At 35.2% G+C, this 22,486-nt stretch overlaps 1 protein-coding gene across 1 annotated transcript in view; it reads left to right on the top strand.

The window, feature by feature from the left end:
• The first annotated feature begins 1,539 nt into the window (after positions 1–1,539).
• KLHL32 (kelch like family member 32) overlaps positions 1,540–22,486 on the top strand; it is an 86,986-nt gene continuing 66,039 nt past the window's right edge. Inside the window, exons 1-2 of the mRNA XM_065731042.1 lie at positions 1,540–1,585; positions 4,127–4,307. Of these exons, the coding sequence (XP_065587114.1) occupies positions 1,563–1,585; positions 4,127–4,307 (204 nt within the window). The 5' untranslated portion in view covers positions 1,540–1,562. The remainder of the gene's footprint in view (positions 1,586–4,126; positions 4,308–22,486) is intronic.

Below are 22,486 nucleotides of genomic sequence, written 5' to 3' on the forward strand. Positions count from 1 at the left end.
AGGCTGTACATCTCCAACTCTCTTGAACTGAATATCAAGATTTAACTTAAAAAAATGTTGAGTTGGAGATGATGAGGAAGAAAAATGTATTAATGTTTTTCACTGTTCCACTTATGCTTACAAAAAAAGTGAGTTGAGCTGAGCTTCTTTCAAGGGAGTTCATTACACGAGTACTTATTTTTACTGTGCCCCAGTAGGTAGGAGGGAGGGTGAACTGCTGAAATTTGGAGTGGTTTTACTAAGAAGTTTTAAGATTTTATTGAGCTGTATTTCTTGTAGTGCTATCTCTTGATCAGGAGAGTGACAGAAATTAAGAGAAAGTGCTTAGTAACCTCAAGGGCACAGTTAGGCTGATGTGTCTAACTGTGATTTTATCTCAACTGAGTGGCTGTTACTCCTTCTGTGGATTGGAGGAAGGACTCGAAATCTGCAGGGAATTCTTGAGAACGCGCTGTGTGTTGACTTCAAGAAAATCGATTTGAACTAAGTTGTCAGCATCTAGAGTTCATAACTATTGTGCATTACTACTTGTTTCTTTTAGTGCTGTGGAACAGTCAACAGCTCTTGCAGAAAAGTACATGTCACGATGCCTCTCTGGAAAGCAGGAGCTTGTCTGTGTGATGAACTGGAGAGTGGGAGCAGGATTAATATTCCCTTCACACTGATTGTTTGTTTGTTATCTGAGAAATAGCCAGTGTTTTAATTCTGCCTTCATGCATCTCTTAGAGAGTCTCCCTGAAGTTAGTGCTGTGGCTTTCAAAGTAAGGCTGCTAGTTAGCGTAAGATTATAAAGAACAAAATTCAGGACAAACCAAATAAGCGAAGAGCTAGATTATTTGGACTTTGTCTCATGAGTAACACTCCAAAAGGTGTTTGTGGTATTTCAGTATCGATTAGCTGATCAAGAGTGGTTGCTGCAAGGGAAGGAAAGTTCCTTTTCAAATACGCACGATAAACCTCTCTCTCCTCTTTGCCCCCCAGTTGTGTCTTTAGGAAAAATTAATGTAGTCAAAATGTGTGTTTTGGTGTATGGCAAATCTCTTAAACTCTACAAAGGACTGTGAGATTGTGTTGTGGTAGATTTAAGGTTTTCATAGCTGTTTGTTATTCAAATAAGTAAGCAAGTGGCCGTAGTTGCTTCTGGCCTACTCTAAAAACTTTTTTTCATGTTATTAATGGAAAGTTACTTTTCCAATAAGAAACAGAGTGACTCTTCTACCCTGTTAAGGTAATACTCCTTTCTGAGTTTGCAGAAAGTGCTGCCCTTGAGGTGTGTTCCTAGAAAAGACTAGAATAAAGGCCAGTTTCAGACTACAATTCATCTTGCCAGTACAATTTCACATGCACCTAGACTATGTGATATATATCTTTCTGCAATAGAAGAATTGAAAAAAAGTCACTTTAGAATTGCGTCTCCTAAAAGTATTAATCTTTAAGGCTGAGGCTGTGTATGCTTTGAATTTTGATGTGCTCCTCCTTTTTTTCTCTCTCTCTAGCTGGAATGCTTGCAGCTTTCTCTATGGGATTTTAAGCTTTGATGTTCAGAAGAGCAAAACTGAAAGATGCCATCTGAGAGGTGCCTGAGGTATAGTACTTGATAGCACATAGTAAGTTATTCCCATTTAGTGTGATGTTTACTAAAGCATCAGTTAGCAGATAATGAAATGTCAAATTAATTAATTAATTTTTTAACTCATTGTTTGTGTTATGGTCTGCAAGAGATTGATTGATTTCTTGCTGTCACTTATGTCTATCAAAGGGAAGCATGCTGGGGTTTGGTTGGGTCTCACAGTCTCTTTACCTATCATCTTGTTTATGGTCTCGTTTATACTTGGAATTTTTGATTGTGAAAGCAACTACTGTTTTGCGTGTACATACCTGAAATGGTGCCTGGTGATCATTTTTGTTGTTTATAGTGTTCCAGTATTCAGAACATATGTCGATCTTCCAGTTCTTTCAAATCATTTCAAGTATTCTTTCCAAGTTCATCCTTCAGCCTTCCATTCTGCCTTTCTCCTTCTTCCAGAGTCTTAGTCATCCATTTTTGCTTCCTAGCCTAGACTTTCTCATTAATTTGTATTGCCTATTGTCTCATCAGAGACTTTGATATTTATGATTTAATTAGTTTCTGAGAGTACTGTCAGGGAAAAAAACATCCATCAAAGTTTATTTATCCAGTTGCTTTTCTGTGGAACTTTGCTCTATTCTAATATGCTGGTAGTTTCACCTGCTGTTCTGTTTTGGAGAGTAGGCAATGCTTATGGGCTGATCTGAGATCTCAGCGGTCTGCCTGATATTACTAGGATATCATATAATTCCTCTTCTGAACAGAAATAGAGAGAAACCATCTCTAGGTATAATTAGGTTGTATGCTTCCACAGTTAATCTTCCAATGTTATTTTCACAGTTCTCCTAGGAAGAAAATGTTTTTACAGTTGATACAGAAGAAGGAAACCATGTTGGGGAGACTATATTCTGCACTTCTTCAGGAATGAGTGGCAGAACTGATAGTTAATATTTTGTTACAGATTCTTTATTGTTGCTGAAGATTGCAGAAAGAATATAGTTTTATTAGTTTACTCTTCATTATTTCAGTGCAGAAGTTGAGCTGGTAGCACTGCTTCCCTAAAACAATCATTTGATGTGGTTACTATACTATAGAAATTACAGAATAATTAAGGACAAAGTTTTGTTTGAATGAATGATTCTGGAATGTGGAGTTCCATGTGTGAAACCTAAACTATCAGGGTATGAAATTCATATGCAGGTTGTTGTACGGACAGAAACTGCAGCACAGGAGGTTCTGCATGAATGTGCGCAAGAACTTCTTTACGGTGAGGGTGATGGAGCACTGGCACAGCTGCACAGGGGGGTTGTGGAATCTCCTTCTCTGGAGATATTCAAGACCCGCCTGGACAACTACCTGTGCGACCTGGTGTAGGGAACCTGCTTTGGCAGGGGGTTGGACTCAATGATCTCTAGAGGTCCCTTCAAACCCCTATGATTCTATGGTTCTCCTGTATGTATAATGGGTAACTCCATTTCAGCTATTCTTTGTAATATCTTACCTTTTTTTCTAAAAAAAGATTAGATTAGAGTAAACAGCACACAAGGCAGATCTGCATTAGTTTGCAAAACCTCAAGGTGCAGGAGTGGGACGTATGGTAGAATAGTAAGTGTTGATGGGAAAGGATAATTTCACAGCTGTACGGCTGCTTCCATAGCTTGTGTATGTAGTGACATGCATGATTTTAGTGGAAAGATGATAGCTTATTTATCCTGTAATCACATATTGATTTATTCAGGATTGATTCTATATAAATTCATTTTCTTAAAGGACCTAGCTTCTCAGGCAGTATAAATCGGTGTAGTCTTACAGATTTCAGATGAACTGCATTGTTTTGTTCTCAGAAAGGCTCTGAAGTTTTGTCTCTATTTATTTACAACTGTATTTGCACATAAAAACACATCTGCAGTTATATAGTCTCTTCTTTTCATGCTATAAAAGGAAGCTGAAACCAGACAGTCCTAGACTGGATGACACAAAAGTTTTGCATTCATACAATCTGGTATTCAGAGGTGGTGGAAGGCCTCAGTATTAAAACAAATTATACAAGAATTCAAAAAAAACCCAACAACCGTACTTTATAAATGTGTATGACCTGAAATAATCTGAACACGTTTAGTAATCTAATATCAGACTTAAACAGGCCACTTGAGATCAAGAGTCCTCATTCTTTTGAGTAGAACTGGTTACATACAGGCATGTTCTTTTCCACAAATCATCAGTTTGGATTTTCTGTCACTTCATTCATATAGGGCTTTTTTCTTCTCATTTAACTCTAAAATGGTTTTGGGTTAATTCTGAGTACAACTGAGTTCCAGTGCAACAAATCAGAATGGTTGGGATTTTCATTTGAGTATGTAATCAGGTCTCACAATACTGCTAATCTGTGATTTTCTTGAAATGGATATGCCATGTAAAGATTTTACATTATAGGCTTCATAACATTATTTTCAAAAATTATCGAACAATCTTAGAAAACATTGTTTTATACTGCTTATAGAATTGTTTCATATTGCTTTTCTACATTTACTTACAAAATATTTCCCCTTTCCCTCTCAGCGTTCAAGAAATGTTGACAGGTCAGAGGCTTTGTCAGTCGAGCTCCCATAATGATGCTGTTCTGGCAGCCCTGAACCAACAAAGAAGTGATGGCATACTTTGTGATATCACCCTTATTGCTGAAGAGCAGAAATTCCATGCACATAAGGCAGTCTTGGCAGCCTGTAGTGACTACTTTCGAGTAAGTCTAAAGATTATTATTTTTTCTTTCTTATAGTAATATTAAAAATAACCCTGAGTTTTGGAGGGAGAATGGTTATCCATATCATACTGAACAAATTATACTTGAACCTGTATAAAATTCATGATTATTTTGCATCAGGTAAAATATTACAACTTTGTTACATATGCACATACATGTAATAGGGAAGAAATAGAAATATCAAGGACATAAGTAAGTTCTTTTTAACTTACATTAATTACACATTGTTTGGTCTTTTTTTTCCCACTATAAGGATGGACAGTACACATCTTATTAATCTTAGGCTCCAGTCAGAAAGTGTTAGAACTTGGACATTTGAACTGCTTTTCATTAGAGCACAGAAAACTGGAGAAAGGAAATTTAAATCTGTTCAAAGGAATTACTCTTGAAGAGGAATAGTAATTCTTCTTTCAGATTCTGTAGTAATATTTTAAGTGTATCAAAACTTGGTTTTAGAAGCAAATGTTTGTCACTTACAAAGGTTAAAATACTGCTTGTGAAATCTGGCTAAATCAGACACTCAGCATTCAAAATTGTGCCCGCTCAATATAGTTGGAATAACTGAAAATTTGAGATTTCTGGTAGGAAGGGCATTTTTCTTGAGAAGCAGTGGTGCTAACCTTCATGAAGGTATATCTGTTCAGAACGCTGGACTGTCTGTAGCTCTTTAGTTGACATATATCTTTTTGGTTTTTTTTGAAGTTCGAATTATTCTGTTGTAATTTGAAGACTAAAGCTGAAATTAAAAAACTCTTCTTAGAAAAAGCAAGTTTGCATAGTATTTTGCTCATACCATAACTGTAGCACTACAAGCACCTTTATGGTGGCATTTATTTATTTATCTAATTGATTTATCTATTTATCTAATTGAAAATCAATTAGAATGGTACTACAGAACAAAAATTTGGTAATCTGATCTGACCTAGAGTTGTTGTTATATTTTGGTAAGACATATTCTTGAAACTTTTAATTATCATCTATAAATATGGGACTTGTGCTTTCCAAAGTCAGACAAACAACTTCTGTTATTAGTGGACAAAAAGCTTTGTTTAAAAAATTGAGAAATTTGATTTATGCTTTGTAAGGATATTGAAAAAAGTAACAATATATATATATTCCTGATTCTAATCACTGAGAAAAGAGCACTCGTTGATTAACTATTGAGAATTTAAACTGGGATTATAAATGTTTTTGTAGCTGGGTAGATGTTGCCTATCTTGTGCTATCCAGGTATTAATTTTCTAAGAATTAGGAGAATTATCCCAGTTTTTAGTTAGAGTCAGTGGAGAGAAATTGGCATCTCCAGAGGCTGGTAAATGAAATGGAAAATTTATATAGAATTATATATAGTCAAATAAATATATAAATATAAATAATATACAATATAAATATATAAATATAGTCAAAGTAAATATATATAGTCACCATCTGGAAATGCCAGCTTTATATTCACTACTCAGAAAGACTTAAGTGCTTCAATTTTATCTGTTAAAATTACAAAAAGATGAGATCTACCTGTAGTGTTTCCTGTATTTTCTTGGAGGAATGTTGGAATAATGTAGCAGATTTTCTAACCACGTTGAAATCATTTCCATGAGAAACTGACACTTCACTAATTTTTGGGAGATTTTTTTCATGTGAGTACAGGACTGTAGGGGATACGATTCTGAGAACATTAGATGTTGGAGTTGCCTTGGATAAAATTCAGATGACAACAGCATGCATCAATGTGACACAACAAGCTTGCCTTCTGTAGCTTCAGAATTCTGTAGCTCAGACTTTTGATTAATATACTAGCTTACCTTCAGCTCTATCTGGAGGGGCTGTCATCCAATGCTTACTATTTTATAGATTACCCAAGGAGTGTGCTTAGTTCTCCAAAAAGCTTTGTCAACACAGGTATTTTTTCTTTTTTCTTGTTTTTCACCACTTTCATAAAAAAAATCCCTACAAGTGGCTGGATATTGCTTCATAAAGATCCTGGTTATGGTTTTCTACATGTTCTTGGTCTACTTTGATTCCAATTAAACAACTGCTGACATTGTATTTCTTGATGAGAATAAGAAGTCAGATAAGCAGCATTGTTTTTTTCCTAATTGTGATTTATTTTTATTTATTTTATTTACTGCAATGAAAATTTGTTAACACTTGAAGAATGACTGTGTGTCCTGTTAGAAACTGATGAGGGAACAAGAACTATTGTATGTAGAAGAGTGGTGAATGTCAGAGATTGTCTTACTATCATTTTTTTCTTTGACTCAGATAAATTCTTCATTTGCTTTTTTAAGACAAAACAGGGACCTGACCTTCAGCAAACAATGGATTTGACCATCTTCTGGGTAGTAGCCTGCCATCCTGTCTTCCAGTAGGTATAACTAATCTTGTAGTTTCAGCTGTGCTGAAATATCAGAATTGAAAATAGAATAGTTCAATTGGAAAGGACTTGCAACATCTGAGTCCAACTGACTATCCTAAATATTGCAGTGAGACAAGAAGCTTGAGTTAGTGAGTTGGCAAGTATATGTTCATTTTGATAGCTCTAGCAAGATAAGTAATATCCACGTAAAAGATTTTTTTCCCCCTTTTTCCCTCTGGGATCAAAATGAAATATTACTGCATGACTTCATTTGTAGGCATTTACAGTGCTGGCAGGTGATTATGTAAGCTCAAGCTTTTCTCATAGAAAATACACGGATTTTTTTTATTCAGAACAACTCCTTTCTCCTTCCTTATTTTTCACTTGAGGATGTTTATAGTTACTGGGCTTGATTTTTTTTTGTTTCAGAAAAATGATTTTTTTTTATGTTATCTGAATGAACAGTTATATCAGTTAACTGGAACAGACTTAGAAATCTAGTAGTTGTTAATATTTCTAATCTATTACAAAATATCAGTAGCATTCTATGTTTTTGTGTTTGTTTTTTCCCACAGCAAGCATTTTCAATTCTTAAGAGAATCCTTCTTAAAAATTAACCAAATAGATTCTAATTTTGTTTACTGTCTTTACTGCCTTGGCACTTGTAGCTGCCACAGTTGATTGTTAAACCGTTTGTTTTCAGAGAGGTTTTCTGTGCTTTCATCTCTCTAAACAGAGTATATATTCCTGTGTACATAGAAGTGTTGATTGCTCTTATTATTATGAACAAATTCTGTCTGTGTGGAGAAAGTTGTTTTTGAGTGTTATGTGAGTCAGGAAGAGGAAAAGGAGCTCCTTTACTTAGGGATAAATTTAAGGATCTGTAGTACTGACATACTATTGTTAGAAGTGATGCTGATATAGAAATCCTTTTCCCAGGTAATCCTTAAAAATGTTAGTTCTTCACATTGGATCAGATAAATTCTTTGGTTCTGTTAGCATCTATTTGGTACTGAGACTTTTGTGCAAAAAGAGGCCGTTAACCTCAGTATTAGCTTCCTCAGTAGGCTGAGTATTTCTCATACATTAAAACTTTTCCTGGGATCAATTTCCTTTCATTTTCTCAGTTGGAAATTATGATCTAGTTGGGAAATTGAAGTATTGTATCTATTTTAATTACCAAATACAGCTTTGGTAGATCTTGGTCACATGGATTCATTGTGACATTTAATTTTTATTCAACTGCTCTGATTTTTTTTCCCCCAAGCATGTAAAATTCTTCTGTTAAATTCATCATCTTGGTTTTATTTTTGTCTCTTCAGTCAAATACTATGAGTACTACTAGATGAACAATAGCTCTTATAAGGATATTGCTGCTATTTTCAAGCAGTTAGTTCCTATATGCCTGTTATCTACCTATACCTCGAACCCAAATGTTTTAATGATTGTGAAATACAACATTCTAAGTTATACTAATTCTATATTAAGAAAATACTATAGGGAAGGAAATGCAATTCTAGAACACCCTTACTCATCCTTTTCTTTGCAGTTAATGCTCCTTTATTCTGTGAGGCTCTGATGCAGTTTTCCATTGATGCAGATAGAATTCCTACAGCACAGCAGTGTTGGTACTATCACAAGCTTTTACAGTTATCTTTTATGAATTCTCCTTTCAAATTCCCAACAGTTGTTATTATTGTCAGAGTAAGTATGCTTCTGTTGTAATTCTCATAGTACAAAAATGAATTAATTGCAATCCTGCCACTGGTGGATGGTAGGCAGTATGGTGTCTTGCTCTCTGAGTCATCCTCTTGATTTTTATTATTTTTTGAATTCCCTGTGCAGTAAGTGTGGCAGAATCAAATCTGAGGTTAGTGAGGTAGGCCATAAGAGACTGTAACTCACGGTCTCAAATGAACAGTAGCACCTGGTGATTGCTAATTGTGCAATTGATGAGCTCCCTCTATTTAAAAGAAGGACAGAAGCCTTCTCCTTTGCTTCCCCATGCTCTCTGTTCGGTTTTACAGTGCTTCTTTGGCAAGCATCCCAAAGCTGGGCTCTGCTGCCTCTTCTGTCTTGCTCTAAGTGTCTGACAATGGAAAGTCAACTTATGGAGCAGAGCTGTAGTATGGAAATGTTTCATACCTATATCATTCTGCATCTCTGTATTTTGGTGAAGAAACCTTCTATCTTAGAATGCTGGATGCATAGACAGTTTCTTTTTTCGGTCTCCATTAGTATCTTCCTACACAACCTCAGGAGAAATTAAAGCTATTATTCTGTGGGTGTAGTGAAGCTGAAAACACCTTGTGCTCAAACCACCTGAGTGAATTATTTGGGCAGTGTGTCACTCCTGGCTTCAGTGAATAACACTGACATACCACAAGAAGTGTCTAAAGAAAGAGACAAAACTGCTGAAGAGCTAAAATCGTGATCTATATCTTGTACTTATAAAGTGTACATGTGGTGGTTTTAGGATATTTTAATACCATCCACATAGCTGCTTTTCTTTTGGATGTTTCCTCAGCTGAAATAAATTTCTTGCATTCTTCTTCATTTTTACTAGGAGAAGTCTGTAACACTGCAAATGATTTTGCTTTTTGTGTAGCACATTATTATTGTTAGACAATTTCCTCTAAATCTTCTTTCTTAAAAAAAAAAAAATCAATTACTTAATTATTATTAGTACCATATTTTCCCACCATGTTAACTTCATTTTAGTAGCCTGAACTGCAGCATCAGCTAGATGAATTCATGTCATTGTTGTCCTTCATTTAATAAAAGGCTAGATTTAAGCAGTGAAACCTCTATATTTGACTGACCTAAACAGCTTTGTAAAATACTGCTGTTTGTTTAACTGTTGGAAATTAATCTGCCTAAGACAACCTATATTCAAACTTAGACCTCTAAAACCTGACTGAGTCTCAACCTGCTTATACTGGATGACTTAATATACAAGTGGCCAGTGAATTCAGCAGTCTCTGTTCTGTAGCTGATGGCTCAAAAGAGGGAGATATCATTGACAACATTTGATGAGAATGTAAGAATGGCCCTGCTGTGTTAGATTGTTGGCTACTTTAGTAGTAGCCATTGTGATACTTACAGAAGAGTGAAAACAGACTGAACTTAATGCATCCCTGAGAATTCTTCAGCTGTGTTTAGCTCGGGCATTTCTAATAGACGGCGTTTTCTGTCTATTTGGTAACACTGAATACAGGTCTCATCCAGGCTTTTATCCTGTTTCCCACTGAACCTATGTAAGATGGTAATCTACTGCATGTTCTGACAAGTGGTGCATGGTATTAGTGTCAAGAAGTACTTCTGATTTGCTTTGAATCAGACTTCTACAAGTTTTATTGGATTTTTTTTTCTTTTGGAAAAGATGACAAACCATCATTTCATAGGTATTCTTTTCACAGCAAATTTCTCACTTACTCAGGTGATACTCTAATAGAAGCTGTTCCCTATTCTTGATCTTGCTTTTGTCCTTCTTTGAGTATTTTCTAGCTGTAGTGTATCTTTTGAGAGATGAGGGAAACAAAATTACCTGCAGTGGTAGACAAAGCATAGACTTCTGCGTGGGTTTTCCATTTTGTTCTCTTTTGCCCAAAAGCATTCAAGTTTTTGTTTTATTTTGTTTTATTTATTTATTTATTTATTTAATCAGCTGAGCACTGAACTGATGTTTTGTGAAACTCACATACTCAAAGACATTTCTTTGGAGCTGTAAAGATAGGATGCAAAAGTATCATTTTCAAATTTAGGATGTTTTTTTCTCATGGTGTCACTCTGTATTGAGCTTTTCATGCTATACTTATATAGTTAATCACATTCTGTCTCAGTGGGCTTTGTAGGCTCAATGGTCTTACTCTTTTCCACACTGTCTGTCTGTGTGTTAGACATGCAAGACTGAGATGCTCCACTGGAATCATCACTCCCTTGCAAAGATTGGTCTGCTCTTCTCAAGTGGATTGTTTTTTGTTGTTCTGTTTGTTTGTTTGTTTGTTTTTCTCTCCAGCTTCAATTGCTCATTTATCCAGGCAAAGACCTCTCTCTTTTTTTCTTTTTTTTTTTCTTTTTTTCCTCTTCTGCCTATCTTCATTTAAAGGCCTTTGTATAATTTTGTCAAAAAGTTTTCTGGAATTCCACTTTGTGGAATGACAGAGCTCATCCTCTTCATCGGTATTACTTTCAGATGTATAAAAACAATTTTACATATGTGAGATCAAACAAAACTCGGTCTAGTAAAGTGTTTACAAACTCAGATGTATGTGACATTTTCAGCTATGGTTGAAATAAAAACCTGGTCTTCCAAAGTTAATAGTGTATCACCTGTGAAAGCAGGTGACAACTGCACATAAAGCTCATTTGAAGTCATTATTGTTAGATAGTAGGACACATCTATGTTTTTAGAAGATCCCAAACACGACATTTAAGGATCTACCTTTCTGGAGTTTGATTTCTACTCAAAAAGGGTAGTTATCAAGAATTAATGGGGAAAATTAAATTGATATAGTTGTGTTCTGTTATTTTTGGTGTGAAGTTTTTTTGTTTGTTTGTTTTGTTTTGTTGGGGGCAGGGGGGGCAGGAATTAAGGAAAAATCCTTAATTAAGGATAAATGAGACCAAAAAAATGTAGACTTATAAAAATAAAATGAAAAGATGTTTTTATAGAGATATTTGTTTTAGAGGAGATACCTGATGGAGGCGAAAGCTCAGTTGAGGATGAAAGCTGCTGTTAACAGAAGCTGGGTTAGTCAAGGAATTCTTTTATTTAGTAAATAATTAATCTTTAATTATTGTTTTATGTGCTCTCATTAAATGATGTGGAAAGTCAAATTAAAAATCTTCCATGAGCCAGTTTTATTTTTCAGACTTTGTATCAAATAGTCAGAAAATGCTAGGGGACCTTTAGCAACGTTATCCTGTAGTTTCAATATGTTTGTAATCATGAAGGAAAAGCAAGTTTCTTTTTGAAAAGATGTGAACAATATCTAAGTCAACCCTTTATAAAATGGGTCAGATATGGAAGGTATGGAAGTAGAAATATTAATAAAATGACATCTCAAATTACATTAGGCTTCTAACATAACAAATATACTTTAGTAGTTACTCTTCAGAATAGAAGATAATTATTGCAGTTTACTATTGCTTGGCACATTTGGATTTCAGTGTCTAATGACACATCATATAATGACTAACTTTTTTAAAGGCTAATTTTTAATAACTAATGTTATGTTACTGCAGATCTTTTACATGACATTTTCTTGTACAGATATTAAGTTATGGTTGACATACATTGAGGTGGGAAACTTCTTGTCTTGATGTACGAAGAATATGTCTAATTGTAGCCCCCCTTCAAGGTGTCCTAAACGAAACACATTGTGGTAGCTGGTGCTAGCTGAAGAGCTGACTTTTATTTCAGTTTTATTTTGGGCTTGATTTTGATATCGCTTGCTAAAATCATCAAAGGAACAATAGGCTTATGCATTTGCTGGGAAGCATTAAGCCAATTTAAACCAAAATTTGCAAATATGACTCATACTTTCCTATGCTTAACTGGAGATGCTGGATAAAATCAGTTTTCAGTTACGCTGCTCCTTTTATGCTTCAAACAGCAGGCCTGTCTAAGAACAACTGTTGTTAGGACAGGCTATGCATTACTGCAGATTTCTGCTGTGCATGGCGTGGTCCTCCTTGCAATTCAGTTTTCTTTCTTCTACCACAATGAAAATGATTTTGGCATTCGGGATCCACTATAGTGACTCATTTCTTATGAAATGTTAACAATGTTAAGGTTTCTGTAGCTGTGGTAGTTCACTTAATTTTCTTTAGTTCTGGTAGGAGATTACACCTGAAAATTGAGAATTATTTTGTTTCTACAGCACAACTTTAGCTACTTTTCAGTATAAGTCTTTTTAGTGATGATACATAATTTCACTAGGAATAGTGTGCCACAATCTATCCTCTTCCTTGAGTATCAAATCATGTTTGTGCATCTAAGCAAAACTTAAGGGAAAAAGCATTACAATGACTGCTAAAAGTAGAACCATCACAATATGTATTCTGTTTGATACAGGTTCAGCCAAACAAGTAACTTGTTTGCAACAAAATGCTTCTGTTTTGGTTATTTTGACTGGGACTGAAGAGTCTGTGCCTTGTTCCAACCGAGAAACTTGCTTGATCTTGCTGAGCAGCTCCCAACAAAAGTGCACAAATCACATCCTTAGTTCCCATAAATAATAATGTAATTTCACTTTCATTAGTTGTTACTATAAACTCTTAAGAAATTAATATCTGTGTACTAACAGCGAAATTCCAGTTGTGTGTTACATATATGATATTCCTTTCGATATTTGATATTCTTCTAGGTACAGTGCATCACTCTGATGTACTGAAAGAAGCACCAGAGGCTCAGTGGTACTTACTTTGCCAACAGTAACATGTGAGCCTTCAGTACTGTCTATAAAATTGTGTTTTTGCTGCTTAGTTTTTATTAATTATTTTATTTTATTTTTATTTCTGTTAATTTCTTTAACTACATATTCCCATAAACTGGGAATTATTGCTGACCTTTTCATTTTACAGAATTCATTTTAGTGGCATAGCAAATGCTTAAAAAATATTTAGATAGATATCATTGAGCAGATGTATTAGTGCAGGCTCAGTTATCAATGATTGACGTTATGTGACATTTTTGCTGAGAATTTGTACAGAACTAGTTCAGAAGAATCATGTAATGAGCCTCTTAATCATATTTCATGCAGTTGATGTTGATGGATCTGTTTTTCAGTGCACAGGAGACTCCAGAGGCCATGACTTATGATTGATTTAGGACAGACAAGCTTATAATTAGATGAAAAAGAAGCAAAATATAACACACTAGTTATGAGAAGAACAAGCCATGTTTTCACATGAAGTAAGGAAATGTTCACCTATTAAGTTGATTACTTGGATAAATGTATGTTACATATATACAACATGGTTAATATTTGGTGCAGACATTGTCATCTGTGAAAGTAGAATCTTGATTAATTAATTGTATGATTTTTGTTGCTGTTGTGATAAGTAAAAACAGCAAAGGAAAAACAACATTGCTTACATGATGAAGGATTAGTACTTGGAAGTTAAGAAAAACTAAAGCTTAATAAAGGAGTGGATAGTACAAAAGAGATTAAATGGATGATGATTTATTTATTTAATTTACTGTTACAAGAACAGTGAGGTGCTATTTTTAGTACAAACCACAAAGGAGAATGTTTTGGCCTGAAAGAGTTCCTAGGAGAAACAGATAGTATGGGGACTGGATATTTGTAACTTTGGATAAGCTGTACACAGATAGACTTAGGTACTAAATAAGGAAGAATTTAAGACTGTGAGCTGTTTCACTGATGCTTTTTGAGTTTTCATAGGCTTAAGATTATGCATGCAATAAAAAAATCTTGAGATATCAAATTGTAACTGAGCTCCCTGAGCCGTGTAGGAAACTGATCCAAGATTTCTTAAGTGTTCTTTTACTTTTCCAATAGCTTTTATGAGGCATCAGAGAAGGACAATCAATTTTCTGAAAAGAAAAAGATGTGCAACAGATGAGCATAAAAGTAAATGAATATGCCATGGGAAATGAATCTGAATAAAACACTGCACTTAATGAAGATGCCTGTCTGTTTTAAGATAATTTTGAGAAGACCTTGAGCGTTATCATTGTGGAATTGTGGAGATAGTAATTTGAGATGGTAATTCTTCTCTTCTGAAACAATACTCAATGGTGTTGCTTACCTTAAAAATTCAGTGCAGAAAGCTATGAAAAATTTGGCAATAACACTGATTATTGTTCTTCATCAGTTAATTTGCTTGAAAGACTGAATAGATGTTCACTCATTTTCAGAATTGCTTTTTTAGCTCCTACATGTACATGCCATTGTTTTTTTGTGGGTTATTTTTTGTTTTTGTTTTCTTCAGACATGTTTCTGAATTGAGTAAGAAAAGTTAGTTAAACTAGATAATACAACAAGCTGCTTGTTGCACTTTGCTTTTTACCTGAAAAGTTTAGCCTCTGTGATAGAAGGGGCTTGTTAGGATGGCATATTTAAGTTTTAATTCAGGGTAAGACTGATAAGGTTTTTTTCTCTTATAACTTTTGACCTTTGTCTAGAATACTTAGAATATAGCTGATCATTTTTCAAGAAAAGGACAACTCTATACTTAGAGTTAGCTCATGTGCACTGAGACTCTCTCTGTTAGTTCACCTTGACATCCTTTTTAGTTCATCTTTTTTAGTGTGTTGCAATGAAAGGAACTACAAGAATGCTAGTTTGCTCTGTGCCAACTTTCCATTCTCCCTATCTGGTTGTGATTATGAGGAAGTGCAGGAAATGCTTGTGACTCTTACTGTTAAGAATGTGTCAGATTTCTGGACAGCCATGTGAGAAAAACGGCTGAAGGTAAAGGCACGCTCTGGTACATGGGTTGCAAAGTTAGAGTCGAAGATAAAAAGTGACAAAGTAAGCTGAATGGGATATATTTTCATTGTGTTGTGCAAAGCAAGCCTGGTCTTGCTGAAATCCTATGAACATCATGGCGAATGCAGCTTTTAATTCCGATGATTCTGATGTATTACTAGAACTTAATTAGACTTAATAACTGTTTCTTGAGTGTCTGATAACACTGTGGTTAAGCAGGAGTTATGCTGTTCAGAATTATGTGTTAGTGAGGGGGAAGTCAAGGTGCTTTTTTTGATGTAGTAGATGTGGAACTAGTGCTGCTGATAGTTAGCAAAACAATGTTTGAGAGCACCAAGGCAGAAAATTTGGAAATGTTTTTTTGGGTGACTGTGAACTGATTCAGTTTACTTTCTGGTTTTTGAAAGCTTAGGTTTATTTTGAAAGTTATTTTTAGAAATAAATCAAAGAAAAATAGGTAAAGATGACTGTCTCTGCATTTTTGCTGAGGGAATTTGAGATATTGAAACAATGTGCTTTATTCCTAGAGTACCTAAAGTATTTCTTGAAGGCAAAAATTAAAGCGTTCAATTGCACATCTTCCATTTGGAAGACTTCACAAGAGTTGGTTGGGACTGATGTAGCTGCAGTAAGCGATGAGCATAAGAAAATAAAGATGGGCAAATGAAAGGATGGATTCAGCCTTTCATAACTGGTGATCTGCAACCATTTTAAAGACCCACATACCCTTAAGTCTTTTGAACTTGAAATGACTTTATGTGAATTCTGATAACTGGAAGAAGTCTCTGATTCTTAAAAATATTCGTCACATGAAAGAAACTAACATGTCCAAATACCTTCCAGTGAACTGATGTTGTTATGTTTTGTAGATTTCATTCTAGAAATACCCATCTTTTGAATTTCTTCTGTTCTAAAATGAGTATGCTAAAAGGAAACAATTCAATTCTGTCTCTTCAATTTGTATTCCTCGATTCAGTTCACATAACCCATTATTCTTAGAATTAAATTTTTCACCTAATTTAGTTATCTAGGCTAAGCTATTTGTTTAGGCTTCCTCTTCAGTTACAGAATAGAAAGGATATTTGGTTTGGCCTTACGTTGAATATTTTGTGTAGTTCTGGTCTCCAAAAAATAAAAGGGATATTAGGATATTTCATCCCACTACATCCTGTAAATTGATGTCCATACATACCTATTTCTATATATTGAATGCCCACAGAACACTTTCACTTAATTTTGTTGATTCAGTTGCCTATCTATATAGATACTGTTATTCTAGGCTACAGTGACAACTCGCTTTCAATTTCTCTGAAGTTTCTCAGTATTTTAGAAACTTTTTTTCTATCCAGTATTTACATAATGTATAATATTAATGCTTGTTTAATGACTTTATTACTGTCTTTTAAACATGTTAAATGTCAAACAGGTTATATATACAGATTTAAATTATTAACTAAAACTTTTAGCTGTCTTTCAAATATTTTCCTTTATTTTGTTTGAAGTTGCATCAGTGTTCAAATGTATACATATTTAAACATGTATTTAAATGTATGTTTATATATTTATGTGTAAATATATTTACATACTATATATTATTTATATATAACCTTGTTATGTATGTCATGTACAAATGAGGACAAGCTCACCACTCTCTCAGATATGGATCATCTGAATGGGTAAGAAAGTGACTCTGAAGGCAAGGAATAATATTGTCCCTCACCATTTTTGACAGTAATTTGTATTTTGGGGGATTTTGAATATTATTCTCATATTTCTATATTAAAGTTGTATGTTGTGAAGGAGTCTACATGTTGCTACAGTACTGAGCATGGGAAGTTAGACCCAATGACTGTGTTATGCATCATTTACTCAGGGCCTTCTACCCAGCTACATCAGTTCTTATCGCATCTGTGTTGGTTGTTCTGTGTCACTCAGTTTTGAAATCCTCTTATTTTATGTTCTATGGAAGCTGTTTTGCAAATGTGCCATTGGGTGCTGATGTCAAACTGGTTAAACTGCAAATATGCCATTTATTAAAGGCTCACCAGCTTTCTATGCTACTTCAAAGTCAAATTTTCAAGAATCTGAGAGCTGCTTTTGTCAAATATTGTTTGATTATTTTTATCCAAGGTTCATGTATTTTGGACTCAATTATCCTTGCAGGTCCCTTCCAACTCAGGATATTCTATAATTCTGTGATTTTTTTGAGAAGTTCTCTAGCTCTGATATTGTTTCAGGCCTAGATTACAAGACGAAAGGGCTTTGATTCCTCCCCATCTTCTCTTTCTACAGCAGTCTTCTCACTCCACAGAAAATGGTCCATCCTATTTGTAGCCCCTTAAAGCTTATCTGGGACCATTTGTGTCTGAGTACATGTTGATCACTGAATTTTGATGCAATTGCTACAGAATGGCAGGAAGATCACTTTCCTTTAGAGAGACTGGCATAGTTGATTAAAGTTTGGACATAAATAAATAAACAGATTAATACCAATATTTAAGCAGTCACTTGATGTTTCTCAATGTTCACTTGTTTCCTGAGTAACAGATCTAGGCCTGGAGATTTAAAGGAGCTGGGAGAAAAGATGAATCCTCTCACCAGTGGGTTTTGTTGTAAAAGGGAATATCAGTTGATGATATATTGTCAGCTTGGGTGCTATCCACACTCATGATTGTCCTGGAGGAAGGATGGAGACATTCTCAAAAGGTTTTGTTTTATCCAAGCAGATATGTTAAAACAAATTTTGAACTGTCAGTATTGTTGAATTAAATTAATAATGTAAAATAATTAACATCATGTTTATCCAGAAAATCTATTTTTTTCTGATAAGTTTGACTTCTAATTATGCACTTATGAAGTATTATATATTTCCTTATTTTTCTTATCTGCCTATCACTTACACCATCCACCTGGGGTGTTCTTTCTGTTGCCTATTTTTAATGTACCTAAGGAAAAAACAAAGTAGGCTACTAGCATTGCATTAGAAGTAGGACTGATGGATCTCTTTAAGCGCAGAGAATGTCAAAGTATTTCCAGAGATGCATCTGAAATCTGAGTTTGACAGCCCAACCATAACTCAAGCTAAACTTTAATGATCATGTGTTTTTACAGTTATAACTATAACATTCATATTCAGTAGAGCAAATTAAAGATTGGTCTTTCTGAGCTGAAATTCTGCCTATGACTGAACAGCTTTCTTTCATGCCAGGTTAAACATTTAAAGTGTCAGACTGAGAAGGAAATTTGCCTACTGGTAAAGGGCACTGAGGATCACTGAGCAGCATTACGTTCTACTGTGTTGGAGACTATTTTCTGAACGTGGATGATCTGTGGACCATTGCAGACCTTGCAGTTAAATTCTTTTGCAATGCTGTCTGAAAAATAAATGATACTATCAAGATCTTCCACAAAGTACTCAGAGCATAGCAGGAACAAAAACAAACTCCTTGTAGCAGATGGCACATGAAGCCATTGCAGTTCTGACAACATGGTGCTCAATTAGACTTTGTCTATACTAGTAAATAAGATGGGTAAGGAGTTAGTTTCTGTCCCTTAAACATAATTAATGTCCATATGACCAAACCTCTGCAAGCAGCTTGGCCTTATGCATGCCATGACTTAAGCTATCTTGCTCGTGGGCTGCAGCCTTGGCCTTGCCTGGTAGAGCATTGGGTGGCAAGGGGAGTCAGGGCTGTGCTGGAGGCCACGTACATTAAGCGCTGTGGTTAGTTGCTTGACATGGTCTTACTTAGCAGCCTGGTGCTGCTGAGTTTACTAATTTAGCAATAAATCATGTGTAAGGACATGAGAATTGCTGCTGAACAGTAGAAAAGTCTTGCAAACATCAGTCTAGGAAGCCAACAAAGAAAACACGTACCAGTTCATCACAGAAGTGATTCGTTGTCTACAGATGGTATTCTGTTAAGAGTGTCTTTGTATCTGCAAGTTTAGCAGGTTGTATGAGGCATTCAGTCTTCGATCAGAATAGAATATTTATTAGTAACAACAGTGTCTTTAGGTGGCTCCTATGTACAAGTAGGCAGTGTGCAGATGGTTAATGCAGTGCAGAGCTTGCAGGCTCCTATACCACCAGGCATTTCACAGCTTCCTGCAGGTCATCTGCCAGTGAATGGGTGCAATGAAGGCATGCAAATATACACCATAAGGGCTGTGTAGGCATGGTGTGTGCTGAAGCTTTGCTCTTCATTCAGGAGTTGATGTGGTAAAGAAATATTATACAAAATAGTATATTTAGTTATGAATTTCTGATATGTCAAATTACTCTTTACAACAAAGGATGAACCTATACATACAGTGATGTAAGTGATTCTAGAAGAGCTTTTAAGGAGCTTCAGAATGATTAAGGGATGCTTCTGAATTGTAGAATACATTTTACTAAAAATAAATGTAAATAAAATTCCTTTTCTTCTAGCTCCAGTCCAGGTACTGACTATAATTTTCAGACAATCTTGCAAAACCCACATAGCAGCACTCTCTACCAGGACCTAGCCCATGTATTTTGCATTAAAAAAAAAATAAATAAAAGGAAGATAAAGACTGTTAAGTAAACTACGTATTGTTGCCCTTGGTTTTCTGTTCCAGTCTAACACAGGTAAAATTGAAAAAAAATGACCTATCACAACATTTCTCTTTATTAGTTCCTCATATTACTACTTAATAGAGATAGCAACAGCTGAGGCATAGAATGCTTTATGTACAGCATTCTTGCACTCTTGTGCAAGAATTTAAACACCTTTCCTGGTTTCCAGGAGGCAGAACATACTCTGTAACACAGATTCATACACTTTAAGCATATTGATAATACGCTTAAATACATGGGATGTATACATCCAAAAATAATTGTTCATTGGTATGGTGAATACAGATTCTTTATCTAAGGAAGAATCTGTATGCTAATGAAAAATATCAGAACTCCTAACCATGGTATTTGTGAATAGTGAGTAACACAGTATAAAACTACTGGGAATATGCTCATGCTTAACAAATAATCCTTTCTGAAAGGCTTAGTGAAGGTAAAATGACTTAGTTATCTGGTGTGATTTTTGTCTCAAATCTTGTATTGCACTTTTTGTTGTCTGTCTTGTACTGTGATATAAAGATGGCTTAGTATGTAAAATTTATTTATCCTTTTTTTATGAGAGCATGATTTATACTATGATAATCATTACCAAGATTAAATGTGCTTACTTCTAATGGACAAAGAAATCCTGCAATTGTTCCTTTTTATCATACTGTAGTATAATTTATCTAATAAATATGCAGTCCTTTCAATTGACTTCTGAAATATTTTCAAACTAAAATAGTAACCAGTTTAGTGTTAGAAGTAATTCTGTCTCAAATAACATACAACTGGTAACCCCAATAAAGTCATGCAGAAAATGTTCTGGAAAACATAGTTTGGTTTGCAATAGCTCTTTCTGAAACCCCAAGAATAAGCATTAGTAGATCAGTACTTTCTTTATTTTACCATTAACCCTGCCCAGTATGCAGATGATGGCTTTGGATGAAACTGACAGTTGTCATTGTCCCTTTGCAATTAGCAAATGAAGCATTATTTTCAGACGTGCTGGGAGGCACTGCATTCCCAAAAGTGTTTAAGGGTCTTGGATGCAGGGCAGGGTTTTGCCCTTGTTTGTTGTGAGGCTAGTTGTCAACTGGTGCTTTTTGGCCTCAAATTCTCTCCTCCTGACAAAAACTGTAGGTCTGCTTTTACAGGGAGCAGATGGCTGATGGGAACCTTGCAGCTCCTGGCAAACCCTGAAGCCTCACAGTAGCTATTAGAACTCTTGTTACAGTTAAATGACAATGAAATGTCCAACATTTTTAATGGAATTAGAAAAGCATTTGAACTTGCTCTGTTTATATGTGTGTATATACATACACACACACACACACACATATATATATATATATATATATACACACACATCTGTTTCATGCCTGAGTTAGCATGATAAAGCCGTTAAACTATTCAGCATTTCTGTTGCCATTGTGGAAGAAACCCTGATATCACTTCATTGAAATAAGAACAGTGAAAATACAAGGACTGACCATATGATACACATCACTCTTGCTTATCCTGGATGATTTCTAGGCAGCAGATTTTTTGTCAAACTATGGTATTTTAATGATGAAAGAACTAATGCTTTCAGAAGAAATTAGTTATTTCCATTAAATTCTCAGTTCTTGAAAGAAGCTGCCTGAGTTTAAGTGAATGACACGCTGAACTGTTAGGATAAGGCTTATTTTTTCCTTTAATCTCAGTAGTGCTTGGCGTCAGGTTATGTATATGCAGTTCAGTGTGCTTGTTGACTGTCTCAGCTTCTGCAGGTATCAGTCAGAATAACCACAAAAGTAGAAGAGTGTATGAATATAGAAGTTCATTGGAAGTGCTCCTTTACAGGAGTTCTCCAAGGTGAATGTCAAGTATGCTGATTTACAAAGCTGGGAGGAGTGGCTGACACACTGGAAGGCTGTGCTGCCATTCAGCAAGACCTGGACAGACTGGAGAGCTGGGCAGTCTTGCACCTGGGAAAGAACAACCTCATGCATCAGTACAGGTGGGGGGATGACCTGCTGGAGAGGGAAGGAGGAAGGAGCAATAAATAGGGACCCTACAAGGGTGAGGAAAGAGTACAGAGCAAAGTCAGGCTTGGGAAGGAAAAGATTTCTCTTGGGGATCCAGAAGATGAGCAAGGTTGCTTCAGTCCAGGGATGCACTGAAAGCTGATGATCTTCAAAGAGAGGCTTGATGAAAGGAACTGCTTTCCTCAGTTTTACTTGCAGGGAAGTCTAATATAACCTTAGTGTAGGTTTTTTTGGAGTATTGATATAGTCTGAGAAGATAGGACAATAGTAAGTAAAGAGCAGTTGTAGGTTTAGGTGGCTGCACCTCTGTCCTTACTCCTCTTTTAATAACTTGATTTTAACACTGTTCACATTCCAGTCTGAGGTGCTATTTGGAGGGGATTATTATAAGAAAGAATCACTGTATTAACTATTGTAACTGTCTCATTTTCTTATACAAGTAATTGCATGTGGTTTATTATAATTCCTATATTTATATACAGTGATACTATTCATAGCCATAACTATTAGTTCTTATGACGTTTGTACTTCTCCCTCTCCCTCTTCTCTTTTTTTTCCCCCTGAGGCCAGTTCTTTGTCACTTTTATTGAACAATGCCTTGTGTGAGACTATTCCCATTGATTTTGCCTAAATTACTTAGGGAGTATATACTCATGGACCAAAGTTATTTGTTTCAATTTTTTCAAATTAAGGTGTTTTTTTTTTTTTTTAATGTATTAATTGATAAAAGG

The sequence above is a fragment of the Cyrtonyx montezumae genome, unplaced genomic scaffold (assembly GCF_038088225.1).
Source record: "Cyrtonyx montezumae isolate F1298 unplaced genomic scaffold, pur_monq_1.0 scaffold_13, whole genome shotgun sequence".
Taxonomy (NCBI): domain Eukaryota; kingdom Metazoa; phylum Chordata; class Aves; order Galliformes; family Odontophoridae; genus Cyrtonyx; species Cyrtonyx montezumae.